At 39.1% G+C, this 27,367-nt stretch overlaps 7 protein-coding genes across 7 annotated transcripts; 4 read left to right on the plus strand and 3 right to left on the minus strand.

The window, feature by feature from the left end:
• Positions 1–5,234: 5,234 nt before the first annotated feature.
• MCM7 (DNA replication licensing factor MCM7) lies at positions 5,235–7,694 on the plus strand (the record flags this gene model as incomplete). The annotated part of the gene is made up of 1 exon (XM_071050284.1): positions 5,235–7,694. The coding sequence occupies one exon, from the start codon at positions 5,235–5,237 to the stop codon at positions 7,692–7,694; it is 2,460 nt and encodes an 819-aa protein (XP_070908876.1).
• A 285-nt stretch (positions 7,695–7,979) lies between these two features.
• Positions 7,980–8,141, minus strand: RNJ42_00115 (uncharacterized protein; the record flags this gene model as incomplete). Its single annotated transcript, XM_071050285.1, has 1 exon — positions 7,980–8,141. One exon carries the CDS (start codon positions 8,139–8,141, stop codon positions 7,980–7,982), a length of 162 nt encoding a protein of 53 aa, XP_070908877.1.
• Positions 8,142–10,173: 2,032 nt separating this feature from the next.
• RNJ42_00116 (uncharacterized protein) lies at positions 10,174–11,599 on the plus strand (the record flags this gene model as incomplete). Its single annotated transcript, XM_071050286.1, has 2 exons — positions 10,174–10,327; positions 11,316–11,599. The coding sequence occupies 2 exons, from the start codon at positions 10,174–10,176 to the stop codon at positions 11,597–11,599; spliced, it is 438 nt and encodes a 145-aa protein (XP_070908878.1).
• Positions 11,600–14,449: 2,850 nt separating this feature from the next.
• RNJ42_00117 (uncharacterized protein) lies at positions 14,450–17,251 on the minus strand (the record flags this gene model as incomplete). The annotated part of the gene is made up of 1 exon (XM_071050287.1): positions 14,450–17,251. One exon carries the CDS (start codon positions 17,249–17,251, stop codon positions 14,450–14,452), a length of 2,802 nt encoding a protein of 933 aa, XP_070908879.1.
• Positions 17,252–21,256: 4,005 nt separating this feature from the next.
• On the plus strand, positions 21,257–24,007 carry COS111 (Cos111p; the record flags this gene model as incomplete). The annotated part of the gene is made up of 1 exon (XM_071050288.1): positions 21,257–24,007. One exon carries the CDS (start codon positions 21,257–21,259, stop codon positions 24,005–24,007), a length of 2,751 nt encoding a protein of 916 aa, XP_070908880.1.
• A 339-nt stretch (positions 24,008–24,346) lies between these two features.
• On the minus strand, positions 24,347–25,453 carry LDH1 (triacylglycerol lipase; the record flags this gene model as incomplete). Its single annotated transcript, XM_071050289.1, has 1 exon — positions 24,347–25,453. The coding sequence occupies one exon, from the start codon at positions 25,451–25,453 to the stop codon at positions 24,347–24,349; it is 1,107 nt and encodes a 368-aa protein (XP_070908881.1).
• Positions 25,454–25,917: 464 nt separating this feature from the next.
• Positions 25,918–27,183, plus strand: KTR3 (mannosyltransferase KTR3; the record flags this gene model as incomplete). Its single annotated transcript, XM_071050290.1, has 1 exon — positions 25,918–27,183. The coding sequence occupies one exon, from the start codon at positions 25,918–25,920 to the stop codon at positions 27,181–27,183; it is 1,266 nt and encodes a 421-aa protein (XP_070908882.1).
• Positions 27,184–27,367: the final 184 nt, after the last annotated feature.

Below are 27,367 nucleotides of genomic sequence, written 5' to 3' on the forward strand. Positions count from 1 at the left end.
CAGAGTGCGAACCGGAAGCAGATGAGACAGAAGATCCTGAAGAGCCAGATGTAATACCACTTGTTGGTTTGGCTCCATTACTCAATGTAGACACTGAGCTACCAGTATGTGTCTTACCATCACTACCAACACTCGGGTAACACGAAACAACAACAGTCTCCACAACTCCACCTCCCTTGGTCACAGTGGCTGTAGTGACTGGTGGTTGAGTGTACATATCATTATCACACATAGTGGATTTGCTGGTGATGGTATGTTTCTTACCGTCAGACCCTACAATAGGACAGTATGTGATAACAATAGGACAGTATGTGATAACAATAGTTTCAGTAGTGTCATTCACAGTGACTGTGGTGGTCGTGACAGGAGGTTGGGTGTATGCGTCGCTACCAGAAGTGATGGAACTGTTGCTGATAGAACTGTTGATAAATGGAACCATGCTTGAGGACAAGTACACAGGGTCGGCATCAACCATGTCCATAGTCAATTCAGTCCAAGTGGTGGTAGCAATATTGCCTTCGCTGTCAGTGTATCCAGATTCAATAACTACCTCGTGGATCGTTTGGTTGTCAGAGACAATGTCTGTTTCCAGAATCGTGGTAGCTGGTAATGGGGTGACAGACTCAGACGTCGAGGTGGTGTTGTCACTCAATGTGTAGGTAGTAGTACCGGTGTGTGTCTTACCATCAGACCCCACAGTAGGGAAGAACGAGATGACATCCGTCTCAGTGGTGCTGTCCTTGGTGACGCAGGCAGTGGATTCAATTGGCTGAGAATAACTGTCTGCCTCTGTCAATTCAAATATAGTGGTATAAGTACGAGTTTTACCATTGCTTGCTATGGTTGGTGCATATGAGATCACTTCCGTGAATGTAGTGTCGTCATATGAGAAGGTATAAGAAGGCGATGGCAAGGAGAAGTAACCGCTGTCAATTGGGATTTCTATGAGGTAAGTTGCTGCACTTCTATGCTAATCTGTGTTTGGGTAGAATGACCATATATTTGTCACAAGATACGGACCAAAGAAATTATAAGTAGCTGCCGTGGCGTCATAGGCGATTGAACGTATCTATCCCTAAACACTAAAGCATGAACTGTTACATCTGTACCGTTCTTATCAAGTATGATGTCTTCTTGGACAAAATGTCCGTCGAGAATGTATAGTCCGCTACTGAAATATTGAACACACCGTTCTCTATAGTTACGATTAAATTTCCCTTACGTCTATCTGACCTGGTAGGATCAAAATAATATGATTGAATTTCCGAGGTAAATGCAATAACACTCTTTAAAGTGTGAGTGTAAATATAGTGCGTGTAGAATTTCTTTTGTTGGTCAGGTACCTTATCATTAATCACGAATATATTCTTACTCTGGCCAGGATCCTGCGTAAAATTCAGGGTTGGTGCAGAGTCTATTTTACGATCAAACCACATGACACCGTTTTGTACAACTTATCCATCCTAGAAAGGAATGGGCTCATATTACCTTCAAAATAAATCATAGAATTCAACTGTGAATCTTACTAGTTTAGCGGTGGTACGTGCGGAAAAGGTAACATTCGTGTCAGAGATCGAATGGTCCGTTAAGAGAAAGTATTAAAAGCCATAGTAGGCGGTATTATCTTGACCTGGTCTCTCAAATGACCACAAACTTACCACTTATGTCAGCTGTGAACGAATCACCTGTCATTATGATATTAAGTGGACCAGAGGTTGCTGTTGTGTCGATTAGCATATTAGCACCCACGGAAAGATCACCACCATGGTATGTAAAATCGAATTTGGAGACGCCAGCTTTCACCGACAAAATCAAATATTGACTTAGATTTATATTACCATTAAACTCGACACTTGTTGTATTTGGGTAGATTTCCAGGCCCCACGATACACCCGCGGTTGCGTCCGTGATATCACCATCGTGTACAAAGTTCTCATAGATGGCAGCACCGTAGCGCTGTTGCGCGGTAACTATTCTAAAGAAACTGAATAAAAAATAAAGGGCTGATTAAATTTACCATATGCTCGATATTATTTGTTATCGTATGTATGATTTTCTGGAAACTCTTTGCTGAACAGAGGACTACTCCCCCCAGTGAAGTCAAAATACACAATTAAAACAATCTTTTTATATATATGTAGTCTGAAGTTTACCTCACAGATTTCTTACTAATCCTAACTAACCAGATAATATGATGAATGATACAGCAAAATTATTATTGATCAGATTTTTTGATCCAGTGCTTTTTCTTTTGCTACTGTAAACAATTGAAAATATCGTTATTGATTTTAGCTAAATATGAGTAATATCAATTCCAATATTTCGTCCTTTGTATTCAGAGTAAATCCTGTCATTAAATAAAGTAAAATGATAAGGGACGAATCCACTAATCTGGCGTACCTATATTCTAATATAGAATTAGTTATATTGCCGTGGCTGTATCGGATTGAATAGTTTTTGGATTCAACATTATTATAGATGGAATAGGAATCATATTTGTGGTGATAATTGCAGTCTTGCAAATAGCGTCAGAGATATTTTCCGATTATACTGTAATATGTCACAGGGACCTATCGCAGGTATATAGTATTAGTAAAAAGTAATCTTCCTATCAGGAAAGAAGGTAAATAAACATGCCAAAAACTGTGATATTAACTGGCATTACTTACTTTTTCTGTTTTTTAGTAACTATTTCGTCACTTTGAGGTATTCTCTACTTTCTCATTCGGATTGTACTGTATTCAATATTTTAATTTCATTCTTATTCCTAATAATATAAGAACAAAAAAAGTTATCATACTACAAATAAAGGGATGGACGCAATACCGATCTGTTCTGAACAATCCATGTAGTATTTTATTTTCTGTATGTAATTTGTACGGCTCTTAAAGCACAATAAAAACCTCTTGGATATATGTCATCAACTAGTGCGGTAAGGAACTACGAGGTGAAATTACTCATTTTATTACTACCTTTTTAGGAACCCTGTAAAGCTAATCTTAAAATTTAGAGTCTATTTTAGATTATGATATTTCTCTTTTTTTCGTTACACAAGTTTGGAATTAGTTCAATTTTCTAATTCTAGAATCCACTGAACATAACAATACCTCTGAGAGCTTAGTTAATATTTTTTCTTTTCAACTATTTTATAATTATGACATTGAATAAACTTTCCATTAATAGTAGCTAAAATGATTGTTAGGCTTCAGAAATATAGCGGACAAACACACCAACTGATAAGCTCTCCCGGATAATTAATGAGAGCCAAATTTCCACTTATTAATTGTTACAATTTGGGTAATAAGCTGAAAAATCATAGCAACTTGAAAGCAGCTGGGATAGATATTCGAATAAAAACAGGTATATCAGTACAGTACTTTCTAACAATTATTCTTTGAGAAAGTATAAAAGTATTGAAAAATAGCACGAAAGAACTAAACTGAGTGGTGGGTAATACTTTTCCGTTAGAATCGTAATGGCTCTTACTTGGTCTCTAAATAAGAACTAGGCTACTAGTAAAAAACTTCTTTGCAAGTTCTTCTAAGTATTTGTTTCCTCGGAACAGTAGTCTTGTGGAAAATCCTTTTGATACTGGATAAATAATAAAGCTCTCAGGTAAATCCTTATTTTAGTAGAAAGTAATATTAATCCGAGGAGAAAGGAATATAGCGTAGTAATATATCGTAGCAGAGAAAGATTTTTGTGTTGGAGTTATTAAGTAGTACAACTGGAGGAGTAGAAAGTAATATTTCCTATTAGTAAAGTAGCTCTAATAGAAAGGTAATTTGTCCAGGCGATAGAAAACCATACTGGATATACTAAATTAAGGCAGCACTAAAGTAAAACTGTTTCATCACCCATAAAAGGCTTACAAATTGCCGATTTTTCTATGTATTACTACTTACAGAAGAACTGTACTTCAGTGTACAAGCCTTTGGTGGTCTTAACAAATGTACTACTACTGGCTATTAATCATCAGTAGGGAAATATGCAACATAATTACAATTAACAGCGAAGAAATACTACACAACTAGCTGTAGAGTGATATCGTACAAAAGCAGTAACTCTTTAAATAAAAAAAGAAAGAAAACGCAAAAATAGGTAAATCCCAATTGCATCTTTTCTTTTTTGAGGCAGCCGTAGTACAAACAAAGGTGCCTCTTTTCTTTTTTGGCACTAATATAGGATATAGAGAAGACTCCTTGGGTGGACGGATCGTGTTGCTTCAATCTCTTGTCCTTTCCTCTTGGACAAGAAGTCACTACCTTTCGAGAAATGTCTTCTCTGGCAGGTTAAGCTGTATAGAATATACGAGGCTGCTATTACATACAAATTTATCTGTATATATCCGACTAGGGAAATCCTTGTTTCCTAAACTGGTGTCTTTCTGTTTTGGGATTTTGAGTTAGTAAACAGTGCCGTAATCTAGAAAATTATATGTGGTAGGGAATCTAGAGGGTTTTCGATATTACCCACCACATTTCGCTGTCCAGCATTTATGTAGAGATATATGCAGGAATTAGTGTATATATATTCATTCGGAAAAACCTGGTCTAAAAATATTTTGAAGTTTTCCAGAACCTGTTGTATATTGATATGTAAAAAAGCATATTGTACTGACAAAGAACATGATAGTACTAAATTAAAGTAGTAGCTAACTTAGCAAGTTAGACAATAGAGAACTAGTATATTTATGTAAAAATCGAAAAGCACAACAGCTATAGCATGGGAACTATATCTATGTGATTATTTACCCTTGAAACAATAAAACAAAAAGTGACTAAAATGTTCTTTTTACACACTCGCTACATGCAAAAAAGCCAATTTTCTAATAAAATTGCTAACACCATCTAAAATAATGAATGGCAATGGATTGAACATTTAATGTTAAGCAATATCTAACTTCTTATATTGTTCAATCGTAGTATTAATGACGAGTGCCTGTCCAGAAATATCCGGGTAACATTATATACATAATTATTTACGTAATACACGTGCTCTATAATAGTGTTGTACGTACATCACATGAAAGTACACTTATTACGTAAAACACGTGATTTGAAATTACCCTATTAGGAAGTTTTATCGGGAAAGTGAAGCGAAAATATAAAATTTTTGGCGGTGAGAGGGTCCACACAGAGCGGTTAAAAAGATATATTAGCTAGTGCTGAGGTGCTGTGAAGTAGAGTACTAATCTGTATTGATAGTAGTACAAAACAACCGGATCGATAAAAATGAGTACTGCGTTACCTTCGTTGCAGCTGTCGGTTGATTACCAAGCCTTCTCGAGCGAGATCGCGGATTTCTTGCAGCACTTCAAGGTGGATGACGAGGTGTCCACCGCGGTGGACACCTCGGCCACCATTGATGCAGATGAGAATGTTAACATGGGTATTGAGGAAGTGATTATGAAGGCGGGGCCCAAGTATATGTACCTGCTGCAGCAAGTTTCGAACCGTGAGCGTGATACTGTTGAGATAGAGCTGAACGATGTGTTGAGGTTCCAGAGTGAGAAGTTTCTTGAAGGGAATGCTGTGTCACAGGACCTGGTGGCCTTGATTCAGAAGAACGCTAACCATTTTATCGAGTTGTTCTCGAGGTGTATTGACAGTGTGATGCCCTTGCCCACGAAAGAGATCAGTTACCAGGACGATGTGCTAGATGTGATCCTGAACCAGAGGAGATTGAGAAACGAAAGGATGCTCTCCGAGCGTACCCATGAGATCAGGAGCGAGATGGATAATACCGACACCACATCGAACGATATTATGCGTGAATTAGCACAGGACGAGACAGAGACTTTCCCAGCAGAACTGACAAGGCGTTACACAGTTTACTTCAGACCTCTGACCAGATCCTATGCAGCAAGATACAATTCGAAGAAGTACATGTCAGGTGCTGTGCCGCTCTCTGTGAGACAAATCAAGGGTGAGCATTTGGGTCAACTAATTACAGTGAGAGGTATCATCACTAGGGTCTCGGACGTGAAACCTGCTGTCACAGTTATTGCCTATACTTGCGACCAGTGTGGTTATGAAGTGTTCCAAGAGGTGAATTCAAAAACGTTCTCTCCTTTAGTCGAATGTACTTCACGAGAATGTGCTCAAAACCAGACCAAGGGTCAATTATTCATGAGTACAAGAGCCTCTAAATTCAACGCCTTCCAGGAATGTAAGATACAAGAACTGTCACAACAAGTACCCGTGGGGCATATCCCAAGAACTTTGACTATACACGTTAACGGTCCTCTGGTGAGAAGCGTCACACCGGGTGATATAGTAGATATTTCTGGTATCTTCCTACCTTCACCATACACTGGGTTCAAAGCTCTGAAAGCAGGCCTTCTAACAGAAACTTATCTAGAGGCTCATCACCTACGCCAACATAAGAAGAAGTTTGCTTCCTTCCAGATGACACCTCAGGCTCGTTCTAATGTCTCCACCTTGGCTCAGACTGGTAACGTTTACGAGAGGTTGGCTAAATCTATTGCACCTGAAATTTTCGGTAACCTTGATGTCAAGAAAGCTCTATTACTGCTACTGGTTGGTGGTGTAGACAAGAGGGTAGGTGACGGTATGAAAATTAGAGGTGATATTAACGTGTGCCTGATGGGTGACCCAGGTGTGGCTAAATCCCAACTATTAAAGGCCATTTGTAAGATCACTCCAAGAGGTGTCTACACTACTGGTAAGGGTTCCTCCGGTGTTGGTTTAACTGCTGCAGTTATGAAGGACCCGGTTACTGATGAAATGATCCTGGAAGGTGGTGCTTTAGTCTTGGCTGATAATGGTATATGTTGTATTGATGAATTTGACAAAATGGATGAGAGTGACAGAACAGCTATTCATGAAGTCATGGAACAGCAAACAATTTCTATTTCTAAGGCAGGTATCAATACTACGTTGAATGCTAGAACATCTATTCTAGCAGCAGCCAATCCCTTGTACGGTAGATATAATCCAAGACTATCACCACTGGAAAATATTAATCTTCCAGCAGCACTTCTATCCAGATTTGACATATTATTTTTACTACTAGATGTACCTAACAGGGAAAGTGATGAACTGCTTGCTAACCATGTAGCTTACGTCCACATGCACAACAAACAGCCTGACCTGGATTTTGAACCTATTGAGCCCACTGTAATGAGAGAGTTTATTGCCTATGCTAGGACTATGAGGCCTGTTATGACCTCAGAGATAAACGACCATGTTGTCTCAGCATATATCCGATTAAGACAGGATTCCAAGAGAGACATAGACTCGAAGTTTTCTTTCGGACAGGCAACTCCAAGAACACTGCTCGCAATCATCAGACTTTCGCAAGCACTTGCAAAACTGAGATTATCGGAGACTGTTGATATGGATGACGTGGACGAAGCCCTAAGGCTGATAACTGTGTCTAAGGACTCTCTTTACCAAGAGAGAGCTAGAGCCAATGGAGACTTGAACCCTACTACAAATATCTTCAAGATCATTAAGAAGATGTCTCAGGAGAGCGATTTCAAAGGCTCACTTCCATATGATTACATTGTCAAGACCGTGAACTCCAGAGGGTTCACAATGCTCCAACTAAACCAGTGTATACAGGAATATTCCTATTTGAACGTCTGGCATCTAATTAATGAGGGCAAGACCCTGAAGTTTGTTGACAATGACGAGGAAAAGGACACGGAAGACATCGAATTAGCTTGATGTACGCTAAACTAACGTGGTATATGTAACAATAAATAAATAGATAATTAATACTTTTAAAATCTCTTTCTAGGCATAAACCTTATCATCTGGTATGTACTATATGCTGTGCCTTCCCATAATATACTGAATGGCCTTAAAAGTGTTCAGCATTCACTGGCGTATATAAATCATATTGTATTTAGATGAAAAACTAAATGGTGAATAGAGGAACGAATGTATTTTGTCTTTATAGAGAATGTATAATATGTATAAATTTTTTTTATATATGGGAAGTGATGAATATTAGTATTTAAGGAAGTAGTCACGAGGATGTCTCTTACCCTTCAGCATCTGTGTCTGTGTCTGTGTCTGTGATAACCAATTCGTCTGCGTGGCTGGTACCAAAAAAGGCATCGTCAGCGTCAGAGAAAGGTAATATTTCATCAATTGTTGTTTGTAGATCATATCAAGTATTAGCGTGTAGGTAGTTGATGACCAGGGTTACAATAACCATTTCCCCATCACTGGATCGATCCTTGTTCCTTTATATAATAAATATATTGTATGTGAAAATATCTATGACTACCATTATACGACTTAAACGAGCAATGTGTTAATAATTAGATAATTGAGTGGGTGCAAGAGCCCTTAATTAGAAACAATGGGGATAGGAACTCCATTGTATGTGGCCACTTTTGCCCTGCAATACTTACTGCACCCGGCTAGGGGCCTCTAAAACTCCTTTTTTTTCAGGGCACAGCTGACGCGTTTATTATCCTGAAAAATGTAAACAACAACAAAAAAACACGTAAATAGATAACATCACTTAGTGGAATCCCGACGTTGTTGTTGCAATCGCGAACTATAAATATCTAATATAGGGCAATACAGATATTATATAATATCCAAGAGCCAGATACGTATGTCGGGTATAAGCTACAACTATGTCAATACAAATATATGATATAAGCTAGAGTATTGGTTGATAAGGCATGCGGTGTTGCACTATGTCTATTATGTCAATATCATCTGTATAAGTTGATACTATATATTCCAACCCATTGTAAGACAAGTCCAAATATGCAAGCATCACGTGATACCGTCACATGTTATTACGTATAGATGTATACATTACATTACCCGGAAATCATAACGCACTCAGCTATTGGTATGATGAAGTGTCGAGCTGCCGCATGGCCAAGGTGGTGATGCTAAACCAATTTACCAATGTACTAAGATAATGCTATACCAATTTACCAATGTACTAAGTTAATGCTAAACATTCTCAATGTCTAGAATATCTCTTATGTATGATAGGGCACGCACTTCTAGATGGCTCGCAGTGAACGGAATGGTCACAAGAGCACCCGAATGATAAATCGGAACTGGTTGATTGGCAAGGGTAATTCCGATTTAGTCTTCCTTGTTTGGAATAAATGTCCCTCAGATGGACAAAAAAAAGAAAAATTGTATGGCCTATTATCTGTGTAGGATTTACCTGCAACGTCCTTAAAGATGAAAATTTTTCAGAGGGGCAGAAGAGCACCTCCTGTGGCACTAACTTAGAGGCTGCTTGGATTACATTTTGGACATTACTAATTAGATGAATCTCTCGGTAAATAACGGGCTTTACCTATAGGGCTAAGGGCTTGCTACGTCTTTTTTACTCGTTCGTGAAAATAAAAGCATCATTGAAATGTCAGCCAGGGTTGGCTACAAGCTTTCAGGTGAAACAGAAATAACTGCTAGGCGTTCTACTTTGCGGTTCTAAATCTCCGAACCAGTCGATCCCTAGCAGCAAACGGCCAATTTGTCTCGAGACGTATTATCTGCATGCATTTTGTTGAACGCAGTAATGACGAAATTGATCTGCAAGGGTCTTTTTATTTTACGATGCTGATCCTTTTCCCGATTTAGAAGCATAGATGTTTTGATGTTGTGAATTGTCTACAAACTTGATTTCCTAATCAATCGCTAGTACACCCTTGCATTAGTGCACAGATATGAGATAGTCTTCATCTAGGGGGGGGGGGGGTTATTGGTTTATAACTAACGGACAATAAATACAGTGACTTGGATTATGAATCTGCAGCCCAGATACTCGATTATCGCTCATTCTCATTTTGATTTCCATTCTGCGAATATTTTTTTGCTACAGATGAAACAAAATTATTAGAAAATATCAACAAACTGCATGAAATACTTATAAACAAAGGTCCAAAAAAGAAAATGGTAATTCCTTCCTCGACTAGTCTATTTTTATCATGGAAGAAGAAGTACGAAAATCTTAAACAATTAAAGCACTATAAAAATATTTGTATAACTCCCTTGTCTAAATTTGTGACATTCATTGCTTCCCTGAAGTTATAAATGGACATTCCTTCAAGCAGTTGAATATATAAAGATGAATTGGTTTTCTGTTTTCTTATTAAAATCCAGTCATTGTCCAACTTGATTAAATTGAATAGAAAAAAGTGCTAAAAACTAGTAACACAATATGGTAAATATAGTACCTACAATTCTGTTCGGGCTGTGTGGCCTTGTAAGTGCACAGACTACTCATGTGGTAAACATCACTAACTCCTCCTTCATACAGAGTGGTAACTTCAACTCAAATCCTACTGATTCTTGGGAGCTGGATTTGAACCCAGGTGCACAGAACGTTGAGATTAATGGCGATATAACTTTGAATAATCTGAATGTAAAATCAGATCCAGGTGTCTCTAACATGGAATTCACATACCATGGTGGTAATCTATACGCCAACAGTTATATAGTTGTTGATAATAGTGCAGCCACAGGACCATTGAAAGCAACTATAATTGGACGCTCATTTATTAGTGAATTTGGGACTACAAGATTTATCGGAGCTCCCGGTCAAGACAATTTTGCATATATTGATGTATTCAATTCCTCTACCCCAATTGCTTATTCTAAGAACGTGCAGGTCACATATAACTGTGCTAACTTACTCATGGCCACTTTAGCCGTGAGTGGAGGTTGTGTTATAATTGAAAATGAAGTTAATGTAGGTCAGGTTCTCATTCAAACAGGTGTCGTTTGGTTTGATGCTAAGGTAGTCCCCTATATGTATTCCTCACCGCAATTGGTTTTGGTTGATAAAAGTGATACAGGTGATAATGGCACAAGCGTTATTGTTCTTAATGACACTGTCCCAGGTCAAGTTAAGCATCTTTCTCCCGCTCTTTTCAATAATCCTAACACGTATTATGCCTTTGTTACAAATATAAAATCATTAGATTTTCTACCTTGGGATGGTATCAGTAGTGATACATACTCATACTTGAAAATTCAAACTGAAGTTGATACTTTTTACCTAGATTTCTACGAAACACCGGCGTTCAATATTAGCAACTTTGCTTTAGAGGATATAATAGTCAACAAGAACGGAACAGAACATACAGTACATGCTGTAAAATACTATGATGGTTTTTATGTCCCTCCTGTCACAACAGCGACTGTTACAAAGGAGAGTACCACTGAGACCGAAGTTATCTCTTACTTCCCCACTGTAGGAACTGACGGTAAAACACACACCGGGGCCACAACATATACATTGATTGACACGGACACGTATTCGCAGCCAGCTGAGTCCACTGCTTTCATTACCAAGGATAGTACTACCGAGACAGACGTGGTATCGTTCTTTCCAAGTGTGGGTAGTGATGGCAAGACACATACTGGTTCTACTACCTACACTTTGGTGGACAGTATCAGCAAGATTGAATCTAACGGCAAGACTGAATCTAGTACTACCACGGACACAGAGAGGTACTCACAACTACCAGCAAGCACTGCGTATGTCACCAAGGACAGCACCACCGAGACCGATATCGTATCATACTTCCCTACCGTGGGATCTGACGGCAAGACACACACCGGTACTACTACCTACACTTTGAGTGACAACACCACCTCCATGTCTGAGTCTGTCACCCCATTGCCTGCTACCACAATTCTGGAAACTGACATAGTCTCTGACAACCAAACAATCCACGAGGTTGTTATTGCATCTGGATACACTGACAGCGATGGACATATTGCAACGACTACTTGGACTGAGTTGACTGTGGACATGGTTGATGCCGACCCTGTGTACTTGTCCTCTAGCATGATGTCGTCGATGAACGAATCTAGTGTGAGTGAGACTGAGAGCTATATGCAGCCTTCACCTTCTACTGTCGTTGTAACTAAGAGCAGTACTACCGAGACCGACATTATTTCCTTCTTCCCAACTGTGGGCAGTGACGGCAAGACACACACCGGTACTACTACCTACACTTTGAGTGACAACACCACCTCCATGTCTGAGTCTGTCACCCCATTGCCTGCTACCACAATTCTGGAAACTGACATAGTCTCTGACAACCAAACAATCCACGAGGTTGTTATTGCATCTGGATACACTGACAGCGATGGACATATTGCAACGACTACTTGGACTGAGTTGACTGTGGACATGGTTGATGCCGACCCTGTGTACTTGTCCTCAAGCATGGTGCCATTTGCCAACAGCTCTATCACTACTGGTGGCGACGCATACACCCAGCCTCCTGTCTCTACCATCACAGTCACTGTGAATGACACCACCGAGACTATTGTGATCACGTACTGTCCTATTGTTGGGTCTGACGGTAAGACGCATACCAGTACCAGCAAATCCACTGTGTGTGATAGCGATGTGTACACTCAACCACCAGTCACTACAGCCACTGTCACCAAGGAAGGTGGAGTTGTCGAGACTGTTGTTGTGTCGTGCTATCCAAGTGTTGGCACTGACGGTAAGACACACACTGGTAGTTCAGTTTCTACTTTGAACAATGTGGCCAAACCAACTAGTGGGGTAGCTTCTGGTTCTAACACTGGTGCTTCTGGTTCATCAGCATCATCAGGTTCCAATGCTGGTTCCAATGCTGGTTCCAATGCTGGTTCCAATGCTGGATCTAATGCTGGATCCCATGGTTCCAGTACAATTTCTTCCAAAATCCCATCAGGCTCTTCTAGTTCAGGAATTGCTCTTCAATCCACTTCTCCACATGCCACTGTGAATAGTATTCAGTATGAAGCCATGGGGTCCACCACAGCCAACAATGTATTGTTAGCAGCCATGGTGGTAATCCTTCAAATGGTCTGATAGAGCTGAAGACCTCTATATATGATATTGTTTTTTAGACCATTATCTGTTTCGTTCGTTAGATTTTATTTCACGACTTTTCAATATAGTATAATATACCCTCTTATAACTTAATAGTGTTTAATGACTTTTCAATAATTTAATAAGAAGAGAACAATGGTTCCTTAAACTCATAAATTTTGAGCCCACAGCAATCCAAGAAGTACCTAGAGTAAAACAATGCCTATTGGTACTATCATTAGTACAGTCTTAATGTATCTCCAAAAAGCCTGTGAAGATGGAATTCATGCATATTTGGCATTAATATTACATTTTAGTTCCTACAAGCGGTTAAGATTTATATCTAAAAGCCATATTACAATTAGATGATAGTGCTCTACCTCTGGGTCCTTTAGAGTGGCGAGATGGAGGGAGATACAAGGTATATTAGCCTTCACTTGTAGAAGCTTGATGAAGTAAATACATTACCAAGTAGTTCACATAGTTTTCTGTACGTTAACGATCTTTCTTTGATGGTATCGCGAGAGCTAGTATACAGAGGTGAGTTCTTCCCATTTTTTGAGTAGTGTTGAAAATCAATCTATATTCTTTGATAGGTCATTAATTTGAAGCCCGGAAATAGGTAATAGTTAAGTCGACAACTATAATAGTAAATTCTGTAGCACTACATGATGTATCCAGGTCCTAAAATGAGAGCTTTCTTGACAACAACGCTGTAAATACTATAAAAATGGAGGCTTACTACACAATAATTGCGGATAAAGACCTATCACACTACACATTTTGTTCGTAAATTCTAATACTTTTATGGAATGTTTAAATCTCCTTTTGCAATAGATCGGGGGTCTACTTCGAACTATACAGCAAACAAGGAGTACTTTGCTATGCATAGAGGGTCTGTTACATATTTCTGAGATATATTGAAGGAATCTATAAGGATAATAGTTCAGAGTTCTATCATAAGTTTGTATTGGTAATACTGCTTGGGAACAAATTTTATATAAAATTGTAGAATTGGAGTGAGTGTCGCCATTTGTGTACGTGGAAATGTCACATCAATGGAGGTAATTTTGGAGCTAAGGAAACTAACAAATAGTCAATCTTAAAGACAGTCGTAACTTCAAAACAGAGTATTAAGATACCATAATACTACATAATTCATATCTTTCCAACTATTTAAGCATTATTATATCAGAAGCATATGTTAAGCATATTTGCTGAGCATATTTGCTGAGCAATTCAGCAGCGATGTTTTCCTTGAATTATTGAGTATACCCTTTCATATTTTACATATTTCTTAAAAGAAATAATTGCTTATCTCATAAATATCCTAAAAACTACTATCGCAAGACATTGTGAATCACTTGATCTATAACGCTTTTTAAGTCCCCTTATATAAACCCGTTCCACATCTTCATGGTGGACCTTTACCTGTGTCGAATGGTATTTTTTAGAATAGGAATAAACTATAACTGTGTTATTTAAACAATATATTATAAATCGCATTAAAAGAAAATTGAATACAATTGGGTATTGAGTGAACTGAATAAAATACAGAGTTATAAAACGAACAAATAATGGAAGGCCATGACAAAAACATTAGAACAATTTATAAGCATCAGACCATTTGAAGGATTACCACCATGGCTGCTAACAATACATTGTTGGCTGTGGTGGACCCCATGGCTTCATACTGAATACTATTCACAGTGGCATGTGGAGAAGTGGATTGAAGAGCAATTCCTGAACTAGAAGAGCCTGATGGGATTTTGGAAGAAATTGTACTGGAACCATGGGATCCAGCATTAGATCCAGCATTGGAACCAGCATTGGAACCAGCATTGGAACCAGCATTGGAACCTGATGATGCTGATGAACCAGAAGCACCAGTGTTAGAACCAGAAGCTACCCCACTAGTTGGTTTGGCCACATTGTTCAAAGTAGAAACTGAACTACCAGTGTGTGTCTTACCGTCAGTGCCAACACTTGGATAGCACGACACAACAACAGTCTCGACAACTCCACCTTCCTTGGTGACAGTGGCTGTAGTGACTGGTGGTTGAGTGTACACATCGCTATCACACACAGTGGATTTGCTGGTACTGGTATGCGTCTTACCGTCAGACCCAACAATAGGACAGTACGTGATCACAATAGTCTCGGTGGTGTCATTCACAGTGACTGTGGTGGTAGAGACAGGAGGCTGGGTGTATGCGTCGCCACCAGTAGTGATAGAGCTGTTGGCAAATGGCACCATGCTTGAGGACAAGTACACAGGGTCGGCATCAACCATTGCCATCGTCAACTCAGTCCAAGTGGTAGTTGCAATATTGCCTTCGCTGTCAGTGTACCCAGATGCAATCACTACCTCGTGGATGGTTTGGTTGTCAGAGACAATGTCAGTTTCTAGAATTGTGGTAGCAGGCAATGGGGTGACAGACTCAGACATGGAGGTGGTGTTGTCACTCAAAGTGTAGGTAGTAGTACCGGTGTGTGTCTTGCCGTCAGATCCCACGGTAGGGAAGTATGATACGATATCGGTCTCGGTGGTGCTGTCCTTGGTGACGTAGGCTGTAGATTCAGATGGCTGAGAGTATGTGTCTGTGTCGACCAGTGTGTACGTAGTAGTACCAGTGTGTGTCTTGCCGTCAGATCCCACGGTAGGGAAGTATGATACGATATCGGTCTCGGTGGTGCTGTCCTTGGTGACGTAGGCTGTAGATTCAGATGGCTGAGAGTATGTGTCTGTGTCGACCAGTGTGTACGTAGTAGTACCAGTGTGTGTCTTGCCGTCAGATCCCACGGTAGGGAAGTATGATACGATATCGGTCTCGGTGGTGCTGTCCTTGGTGACGTAGGCTGTAGATTCAGATGGCTGAGAGTATGTGTCTGTGTCGACCAGTGTGTACGTAGTAGTACCAGTGTGTGTCTTGCCGTCAGATCCCACGGTAGGGAAGTATGATACGATATCGGTCTCGGTGGTGCTGTCCTTGGTGACATACGCAGTGCTTGCTGGTAGTTGTGAGTACCTCTCTGTGTCGACCAGTGTGTACGTAGTAGTACCAGTGTGTGTCTTGCCGTCAGATCCCACGGTAGGGAAGTATGATACGATATCGGTCTCGGTGGTGCTGTCCTTGGTGACGTAGGCTGTAGATTCAGATGGCTGAGAGTATGTGTCTGTGTCGACCAGTGTGTACGTAGTAGTACCAGTGTGTGTCTTGCCGTCAGATCCCACGGTAGGGAAGTATGATACGATATCGGTCTCGGTGGTGCTGTCCTTAGTAACAGTAGCTGTTGATACAGAAGGTTGTGAGTAGGTCTCTGTTTCATATAACGTGTACCTCGAAAAGCTGGTCCATGTGCGGCTACCACTGGATACTGGGAAGTATGAGAAAAGCTGTGTTTGAGTAACCACACCAGTATGATTAAAGAAAAAATATGTCTCTGTACTTGGTTCCCTTTGGTGATAGATATCACGCAACCTTAAACCATGTACAACAACGTCAGTACCATTCCTCTGTAAGGTGATATCGCTCTGTACGAAATCGCTAGTTAAATGTGGTCCGCCTACCCTAAAAGTGAAGTTACCATTTGTAGTTGTAACTAGCAGGTTACCACCTGTATCTGCAGTATAATTCAAGGCTTCGTAATAATATGATATGATATCATTAGGGAATGCTAGATAATTATTTCCAAAGCCAGGTGGGAAGAATGTCCAAGAAAAAGTTCTCTGCTGATCTGGTGCGCCGTCATTAAATACAACAACATTTTGCTCGGAATTTGGATCAGTTTGTATATAAGGGCTTTCTGGTACTCTGCCATCAAACCATACTGTACTGTTGGACAGTTGGATTGGATTATTCAAGTAATCGTCGTTGTCATATACACCTTCAAAGAAGACATTTGCGTTTGTTAACGCTAATCTTGCCGGTATCACTTTTGTCCGAGATGAGAATGTAACATCAGAGTTATAAATATGATTATCAACTGAATTGAATGTATTGAAATCATAGTAAGCCTTGTTTTCTTGACCAAGGGTTCCATTAACAACGAATGTGCCCGAAGTAGCGTTAAATGAGTTTCCTGTCATCATAATGTTTAGTGGTCCCGTAGCTTGCGTGTTGTCAATCAGCATATTACCACCCAAGTATATATCACCACCGTGATATGTAAAATCTAAACTGGTCATACCTGTGTGTGATATTAAAACCAAATAATTGGCAAGGTTGATACTTCCCTCAAATTCAATACTTGTGGTGTTGGGATACAGATTCATGTACCATGCATCACCTGGACCCGTAGACGCATCAATGTCACCAACGTGTTTGTAGTCACTAGTAATATCTTGTGCATAAAGTTGTAATGCATTAGCAACTCTTAGTGATCCCAACACTAGGAATGGCTTTAATAAACTGACCATTTCTAATAAACTTTTATTGATTGCCTATCTGGACTATTTTATTATAATAAACATACATATGGAATAACAAATTAAAACAGGATGGTTTCAGTTTAAATAGTCTAATATCAGAACTTCAGAACAATGTTATTGTTTGTTTTCAATATTGTTTGAATTCAGGTAATCAAATCGTCAGGTGATTATGATACTAGCTCAACTACCGAAATTTAATTAGTTTCGTTTCTTTTCATACTGAAATAATTGAAAATTCACTGTAGATAGGTTGTTAACTTGAGTATTTTTTCCTTTTCTAATGAGTTGTTTATAATATTTTGATCATCTGATGTAAAACCATACAATTATTTTGTTTATCAAGAAGTGCTAGGCGAATTTATTAACGCCCTACTGGATAAAATACTGTAATAGTTATAAGGAGCCCAATTGCTTATAAAAATAGAAGTATCTGGATTGCAGTATAACTCAAGTGTATATAGAAAAGATAAGATTTGTTACTGATGGCACCTTTTTCTTGTTTGTAGGTATATATTGTTGCAAGATATCTGCTAATTCCTTTTGTTACTGTTTACTGTTATAATTGATTGTTTCTTTCATATTATTTAAAAAGGATACTAAAAAAAAAAAGGAAGATAATATTTGCTTATTAGTATTTCTTTAAACTTATATGCTGAATACTCTGTGAATGAAATAAAAAAAAAATGCTTGGGATCAGAAGACGTCATTAAACGCTTTTGGAAGGATACATAAGGTGATTATCTAGTCTATTATGACTTATTAGCCCTGAACGGCTCATGTTGATATTGTATTTTCACGACTATTCTATGGGTCTAGAAATATAGCGCAATGGTTGAATGTGATTTACCACAGAGACCTTTATAATTCATACTTACTTTCAGCAAAATATGGATCATGTCATTTTAAATAACTTCCATTTTTAGAAGCTAATATCGGTAAGGATTTTAGGTAATATTGGAGGTTCCCAATTAGTACATCCACCTAATAAATAATAAAACAAAGTTATATCACTTAAGAATCTTGTACAGTAAATCTCTGTAAAAAAAAAAAAATTAACTTACCAAAAAGTAGGGAAAGTCTTCTGAACAGTAGCCCAGTAGTAGCACCTTTAAATGATATTGAGAAATTTTTTTTTTTTTATCCCCAAATCCAACATCCATAATCTTAGAAACAGTAGTATAGCAATGCAACGAAGAATCTAGGATTGGGAGTGACATATTTTTACCGTAGAGAACGTACTGGCGACTATATTTCCATGATACGTTTCTTTCTGCTCCCCCGGAAATGAAATTCCCTAAGAAATGAAGAACAATTCCCAGGTAAATCCCTATGACAATTGAAGAAGAGTAGACGAAAGGCGAGAACAGGATTTTTATTTTTTTTTTTTTTTTACTTAGCATTATCTGGTGCAATAAATGTTTCATACCTACAATATCTTATTAATACTGCTTGGTTGAACATACAATAGCCTTTTTGAGTGTAGCCCAGTAGACCTTCTAGAATAGCTTAATCAGGCATTATACCTCTTTGCTCTAATTTGCGCTCGATCAGCCGTTCGGCTGACAATCAAAAAAAAAAAGAAAGAAAGTAAATTAGTAAATCCCAACAGAAATAGTGCCTATTTTCTTTTTATTGCTATGATTTGTGGGCAAAAAAAATCTTTTCCCTTTTCAATTCAGTCACCTGATTGGGAAAGTTTGCCATTTGTCACAGAGAGGAGCGGCTCTCGTTAGGTTGTGAGTAAGCTAGCCTTGGTGGTATGATGCGACCTGTCCCTTGTGCTAATGTAGCTGCATGTATGGCTTTAGAGTATTGTTACTTTAGCGGTCATGAGGGCAGAAAGAAATCTGAACTCGCCAGGACGGAAATAAAGATTTTCGTTGCACTTCCTAAAATAGTGCGCGTTACGACACATCAGCTGATTCCAATGCTTGTGACTTAAAGAGAAGTACTAACACAGTAGTAAGCAAAGCTGTTTTTAAACATTTGAGCTAATATCCGTTACAAGATAATCGACTATAAGTGAAGAGCAGTTGATTAAAAATTATAGTTTTCAAGTTATAATGTATTGGGTTATACGGAAAAGTTTCAAATATATTATTGTTCATTAAAAAAATCAGGTACTCGTACATATCTACAGAGTATCTTTTGTTCATCTGATTAGCTTTCTGTTACCAAATATGGGAGTGAATGTTTAATACGGAAATGCCGGATACATTATTAAGTTTTGGTTTATCGTAAAATGATGGTCACTCAACTCATCACACCACGTACTTGTTTTATAGGTTGATGTCCAGGTAAATCCTACCTCAATAGTTTGTGCTTGTTTCTCGCCAAACCAAACGACAAGACATGGGATTTATGTATTGTTTGTAACAACACATATAATGCAAAAAAGTGGATACCATTTATCTTGTTGATATAGTTATCAAGTTTTACAGAAATATAATAGTAATACCCCCCCCTCCCCCCGGAATATTATAGATGGAATTGTGAGAGTATAAATTGAAGCACTACTGCAATATTTGAAGACAGACCATCTTACTTTAATGATATAATTGACCATCTAACTTGATTCAATTGGTCTTATACGTGTTTTGCACGTGATTTTATCATTACCGCCAACGTGATCAATTATTTTGTACGTTGATCACGTTATATGCAACTCTACGAGAATCACATGAATGAGTTTGTAAGGGTAACTATTGTCTTTTTCTACGATAGGAGCTTATTTGTTTTTTTGGCACTTCGCTTTTAAAGTGTTTTGGTAGTATACGGGTTAGTATAATCACAGATGTACAATATGCGTGCTGTTGTTAAATATAGTTCAACTAACCTGTAGCGTGTTTTAATTTTAGTACAGCTAACTAGTAGCGTGTTTTTAATTTTAGTACAACGAACGTACCGATATATTATTATGGTATCATGTCTTTATGGTATCATGCTTTAATGGTTATTTGTAGATTGTGTATTGATAGCGTGTAGTTCATGTTTATGTAGTATGTTTTTATCTTTCAGGGTAATCCTTATTCGATAAGCGTAAGGGATGGAAATAAAGTTATCAGTTTATATATCCCTCAAAACTCTTTTCCGAGGCCCCTTGAGATGTATAGTCAAACATTTATATATTTCTACGCTTTCTTATCTTTCCATGTTGCTCTTTTTCTTTAATTCCTACAGCTTACTAATGGCATCATCCCATGCCTTTTCTTGCAAGAATTGCAGTGGAACTTGACGGAGACATATTGCATTGTCAAATGCAACCAAAGAAGTAAGCTCTCTCTCTTTCTCTCATACTTTGCCTATGTGTCTCTCTCCCCGCTTTTATTTATCTCTACTTGATTCTGCCCCCGCTTCCTTTCCCCTCCCTTCCAATCGTTGTACCATCTGACGCTAGGCAGAGAGTCGGCCCTAGCTCTTTGTCTAGGCAGAGCCAGGTAGAAGTTAAACTGTAGTAGGGACGGTCTCTACGCTGAGTCCCTCTCCCTGCGTAGAAGTAGTTTTTACTCTGCGTAGAAGTAGTATTTCCCTGCGTACAGGCAGGGGAGAGAGGAGCTAGGCAGGAAGATAGAGGGAGAGATCTAGGCAGCGTCAAGAGTTTAAAGGGAATGTTCTAGGCCATCAGAAGTGTGGGGAGGTAATTAGACTTAAAAAAGAAATTATAGTACCCTTTACCACAGATCAAAGGTGCTATTAAGAGATTTCAATGACATTTCTAACCCTCTTTTCTTTCACACTGAACAATGCAATACCCCCTCCTCACCATTTTGATCCCATTAATTGCTTAATAGGGATGTCCCCAGAGTCAATAAAAAGTAAAGAGTTATCTCCGCTGGGGGCTACGGTTTGTTCCTCTTATATTAATAATGTTTAATATTATACTATATATATATTCAGACATAATATAAGCCCTTTGTATAATATATTGTAATCAGGACCTCATCTCAGAGCGTAAGCAGAAAGAAACCTTCCAATCTGTAAAGCAATAAAGTGATGAGTGTTAAGACTTCAAGGATACAGAACGTCAATATAGTCAGTACTAATTACTCACGGTACGGTGTATCCGTGTATGATAGGTTATATAATGGGAAAGGTGAAGGGAGCCGGAACAGCGATGTGCAGAGGAAACAGCTTCCCGAGCTGACGAAGTCTGAATCGATGGCCTCTGACCTCGACAACGACAATGCCACTATCTCTACGAACAATTCCAGGAAATCCCTGATAAAACGTAAGTACAGGTCTCTGTTCTCAGCATCCTCGAAGAAGTTGATAACAAAACTGTATGAACATGGCTCGACAACAGACTCGTTCTCGATATTCTCCCACAAGGCCGCACCCGAGACCCAACCCGAAGAACTTGACGTAGATGTGGTCGATAGCCCGTTGATCGAGCAGAAGCAGTTCAGCGACCTCCCTGAAGAAGTGCTAAAAGTCGTCCTAGGGAACTTAAAGGACGATCAAGTCTCGTTGGTGAACTGTCTGTACGTCAACAAGGCATTATACAATGCTGCAAAACCTGTGCTGTACGAGAAGCCCAATTTCTCTTCTACTTACCGCGTGGCCCAATTCGTTACTTCGATCAGGATCACCCCACAAAATGGTGCTTTAGTGAAGGTATTGGACTTATCGAATTTGAAAAATGGAGTCATCTCTGAGAAATCAGGAAATGCAAATGTCAACAATACCCCATCCACCGTGGCAGATTCCCCCGATATAGATATTAGCAACGTCTTTACCGGTAGATCACGGGCTACTTCAGTGACTAGTACAAACTCTAATCCATCCATCATGACTACGAATGCCACCAATGGTGGTAAAGAAGTTGCCTATGCTGGGTGGAGGGATTGGAGATACAGACATGACCCCTTGTACTCATCTCCGCTCTTAAATAGCTATAATAATAAAAGAAATAACTCACGTCCAGCGTCGGTTAAGTCTGTATCAACGTCCAATTCCAGTACTTCATTATCCCTGTTCCCAAACTTATTATCAAAGGACGGAAACACTGGATCCAGCTCAGAGTCCAAGAACAATGACCATCCCTTATCTACATTCAAGAGAACTAGGTCCAATAGTTCGGTATCATCTATTACTAATAGTATCATGTCTTCCCTTTATAACGGCTCCCATGTGTCTTTGAACACTACGGTTTCAGGGTCAGAATCAGCAATACCGAAGACACCTACAAAGACCAAGTTACAAACACCTCCTGCCAATGCTGAGGATAGTGATCAATCTCCTGCATCAAGCATTAAAGAAGATGACACTTCTTCCTTTGGTATGACTAATGATAAGGCTTCAGGAACGGCTACTACATGGTTTAGAATGAAGTTACGTGGTACTAGAACAAGGGGACAGAGGAATAAGGATAAAATTCTTGAGAAAGAGTTGAAAGCAAAGCTAACCAATAATGGAAGCAGTGAGAAAATCAAAAAAGAAGTTACTATTAAGAGAGTTCAGCCATTTTCCTCCCCACATCCCTTCGCTAATAAATTTCTGTTAAAATATGCACCATATAAAGATTTACCCCTGGGCTATATTTTACATATATTAGACCATTGTCCACACTTGACTGAATTAAACCTTTCAAACTTGGTGTTATGCTCTGATTTCGAAATCATTGAGAAAGTAAAACGTAAGAGGTTTAATTCCTCTTTACTACTACCTTCAGTTCAGGAATCTGTTATCTCAACTGATACATCTGATAACCTTGCTGTAGTGTATCTCACGGATTCCAACAAGTCATATGATTACTATGATCGGATGAGTAATGTGAATAAACATCGCCGTAATTCTAGTATGAATGGTTTTTGGAATTCCCCAAGCTGGGGTGATGGACCCGCACCTATCGGTTCCAATAAGAATGAATTGAAGAGAACCAATTCACAGAGCCTCATCAGGTCGGGTGTTGAACTAAGAAAGTTGAACGCGTCTGAAATATTCCAACACATAGTACAAAACCATTCAGCAGATTTTGCTACAAAATTGCATGTTAAAATCGATAATGTTCTTTGGTGCAGACAAGAGATAGTCAAGAGTTTTATTTTGCAAAGTTTTGAGAACGAGAAGGAGAGCCATAAGGATGATTCCAATGATTTGTTCGAAAATGACCTTGTGTTCAGCTTCGAGAAATCTGGACTTAATAGGAATACTGCCTGGACCTGTAAAGGTGACCTTAAAGATTTTGTTACCTTAGTTGTTTTAGAAGAAGTCAATAAAATGGATGATCTTGAGCTTGAAAATGTTTTTAATATTAAGGCTGAGAGACATCTAGAGGCTGGTAGTACGACAGATAAGGCCCCTGAAATATATGATGTTTCTAATATCTTTAATGTTGAGTATGGGTTTCAATCTGACCATAAGAAAGTTATGAAGTTCAGACTTACAATACTGAAAAATGATATGCCAATGTCTTATGCAGTCAGACAGATGACGAACCAATACTCTTCTATTATCGTTGATCTCCAAAATAATAGAAATGTTGCAATGCCACATCCGGTGACTCCAAATGAAGAACATGAGGAAAATGAGGTTATGGAAGGTGTGTTCGTAGCGGATGTACCGGAAGACAACAACGCACCTGATCCCAACGCTGGAATAAATGAACCATTAACTACCGATCCCAGATTGAGAATAGAGAGGATCACACAAGAAATTGTAGCACGTTTAAAGGAATTAAGAGGTTCTGATTTAAGAAGGAACATAGGAGAAAATAACTATGTTCGTGAAGAGTTCCGAATTTGATGCGACTATGAAGTTTTTTTTATAAAATGAGTGAATGATTTTTATTTTTTTATGTTCTTTTTCGTTTCGTTCTATGCCCTGATATCTAACTATCACAATACCAGATTTTGAAGGGCTCATTATTTATATTTGATTTTGATTTTTTATGCATTTATTGAACCATATTCTAGATTATTGAATTAGCATTATGTATTCTTTGGTATTTAATTTTAGGTATTATTATTATATTTTGTTCAATATTGTTTATTTCTCATAATACATAAAAAAGCTGAAAGGACCTTATTGTTAATTATTCGTTAACGTCAATAAATTTTTTTTCAAAAAATAAATAATCTATCATCAAAACATGAAATTTTCCTCAAATGTCTTACATAATTTCTTAGGATCATTATAAAACAGGTTGTGGCCGCAATGTTCTACCTTTATCAGTGACTTATTCTCGTCCGCTATGTCAATGAAAAGGTCAAAGAGCTGCTTAACACCGTCCTCTGAGACAACTTTGTCGTTCTCGGCATATAAAACAGATATCTTGGAACCATTCTTTGTTAGAGCATCAGAAAATGAATCCCAATCAGGAGTAATCCATCCGACTAAGTATTCAAAGAATATGTAAGAGCTGTTTTCGATATTTCGAGAAAACTGGCACAGCTTCCAATATTGAAGTAAGGTGCGGTTAGTTTCGAGCTCTTTACCTTCGTAGAAAAAATTCTTTATTCCAGAACCCTCGAGTCCATAACTCCGATCGAAAAAAGACCTGTACCAGTCAAATAGTATAGGGACCCGAAGCAAAACTCGGAACACAAATTGCATCTTCCAATTTGCCTTATCCAAAATCGGCACGTAAGGGGCCGGCGGAGTGCACATTACAATTTGTTTGACATGGAACTGTTCGCTCAACTTTAAATAAAGATGTGTGCAGATGTAACAGCCCATCGAGTGTCCCACAAGACTCAGAGACCACTCCCCAAGCGCTGTCGTAGCAACCAGCTTCTGAGTTACTATCTCTCTAATAATATCTGCCACGTGATCCATATCGTACTTAATATTATCATCTAGTGGTTCGCTACCACCAAATCCCGGAAGATCTACTGCGATCACAGGTAACTTGTTCAGGTGAAGAAGTTTTATTAGAGGCTCAAACTGCTCCAACGAGCCTCCGAGACCGTGGATCAATACAAACACCTTGGTACCACTGGTTTCATCGAGGTTATCCCAACACCTCAACTTATACCTCAACGACCCCGCTGCATCCTTTGGTTCATCTGACCCCACATGACTGCAATGCTCCTCAATGATCTTCAACTTGAAGTCATCTACGTTACTCGGTCTCGACACCATCTCTGCTAATAACCCGCGCGGCACCCCACTGTACTTCGAAACAACTTCATCCACACTCAGCCCAGAGACAGGCTCCCAGTCCAACGAACTAGCCTCATCCGCCAACATAGCGTGTCTATTACCAGAATACTAAACCCTCAACTAAGATGAAGTGCCTCTCGTTTCCACTAAAACATATATGGTATACTAGCATGATATATGAGGAGAGGGTCTTTAATAAAGAGCCAACTCCCCTATTATCACAGTGTACGTGACTAAGTCATGTTCTATAATAGTATACGTATTATCATGTGATTGTCGCGTATTTAGTTATACATCACGCGATGGTTCCGTATCTTAATATAACACCACGTGAAATTACGTATAAATCGATATGTCCACGTCGCCAACTCATTTTTTTTTGAGAGACCCATTGTCGAGATGGAGGTTTCCAGTTTTATGGATATTATGTAATTTAGTAATCCATTTGGAACTCTATCATATTTCCTTGTAGGTTATAAGCAGTAAGCAACTGAACCGACGGGAAAGCGCCTTTAGTGTTTAGAGAAAGGAAAGCACAACGAAAGAAGTCAATGAGCGGTAAGAAGAAGCTGATGCCGAAGTCGGCGATGTTTGTGAGGAAGTATGAGAAGACGCTGAGACTGGGGTTTGCATCGTTTCTGATGGTGTTGACGCTGTTATTCATATTCCACTCGCCTCAGGAGGCGAGTAGTGTGGGGCCCTCGGTGCGTAAGGCGCCTCGTGGAGGTATTGATATCTCGAGACCTATGATCCGGAACGGCGATCCGAAGTATAAGCTGCCCACCACTGACCGTCTCCAAGGTATTGCTGAGCATCCTAAGGACGGTAAGAAAAAGGAGAAGGCTGTGTACATCACTTTGGCTAGAAACAGAGACTTAATGAGTTTGGTACAGACGATTAGACACGTTGAAGATAGGTTTAACAACAGGTACCACTACGACTGGGTTTTCTTGAATGATGAGGACTTCACCGAGGAGTTTGTCCGTCTGACCTCTGCTCTGGTCTCTGGTAGAGCCAAGTACGGTAAGATCGCACAGGAGCACTGGAGAGTGCCAGAATTCATTGACAAACAGAAGCTGGAGAAGCAACTGGAACTGTTCCGTTCGAAACCAAAGATTCCTTATGGTGGGTCCATCCCATACAGACACATGTGTCGTTTCCAATCTGGGTTCTTCTATAGACATGAATTGCTGGACGAGTACGACTACTACTGGAGAGTCGATACAGATATCACTGTGTTCTGTGACATTCAATACGATATCTTCAAGTTCCTGAGGGAAAACAACAAGAAATACGGGTTTATCCTGTCCGTTACCGAGTACCAAGAGACAATCCCAACTCTATGGCAAACTGTCAAGGAGTTCAGCGAAAAGTTCCCTCAACACATAAATAAGAACAATCTGATGAAGTTTATCTCCGACAACGGTGGTTTGACTTATAACGGTTGTCACTTCTGGACCAACTTCGAGGTCGGGTCCTTGAACTTCTGGAGGTCCGAGGCATACACCGATTTCTTCAACTACCTAGACCAAAGTGGTGGTTTCTTCTACGAGAGATGGGGTGACGCTCCTGTGCATTCCATCGCTGCAAGTTTGCTCTTGGATCAGTCAGAGATTCATTTCTTCGACGGTCTGGGATTCCACCATCCAAACTTCTTGTCTTGTCCTTACGAAGAAGAGATCAGACTACAGAACCAATGTATCTGTAATCCAAAGGAAGACCACACCTGGTGGACTTACTACTTCTGTACCAGAAAGTACTTCAATGCCAAGGATATCCCTCTACCAAAGGAAATCCCTGACTACACACCACATTAATCATTTTCACAATAAAAAAAAATAATAGACGCTACACCAATATCCTCCATTTTGTAAAATAATAATAAAAATTGTAATGATTTTAATTTTCTTATAACTTCAATGCATATGGACTAGCACCACATTTACAACACAGCACCATTGTAACTGTAATACATTGTAATAGCACCCTGTAGTAGTACAT

This window comes from Nakaseomyces bracarensis (assembly GCF_045282275.1).
Source record: "Nakaseomyces bracarensis strain CBM3 chromosome Unknown Scaff1_0, whole genome shotgun sequence".
NCBI lineage: Eukaryota > Fungi > Ascomycota > Saccharomycetes > Saccharomycetales > Saccharomycetaceae > Nakaseomyces > Nakaseomyces bracarensis.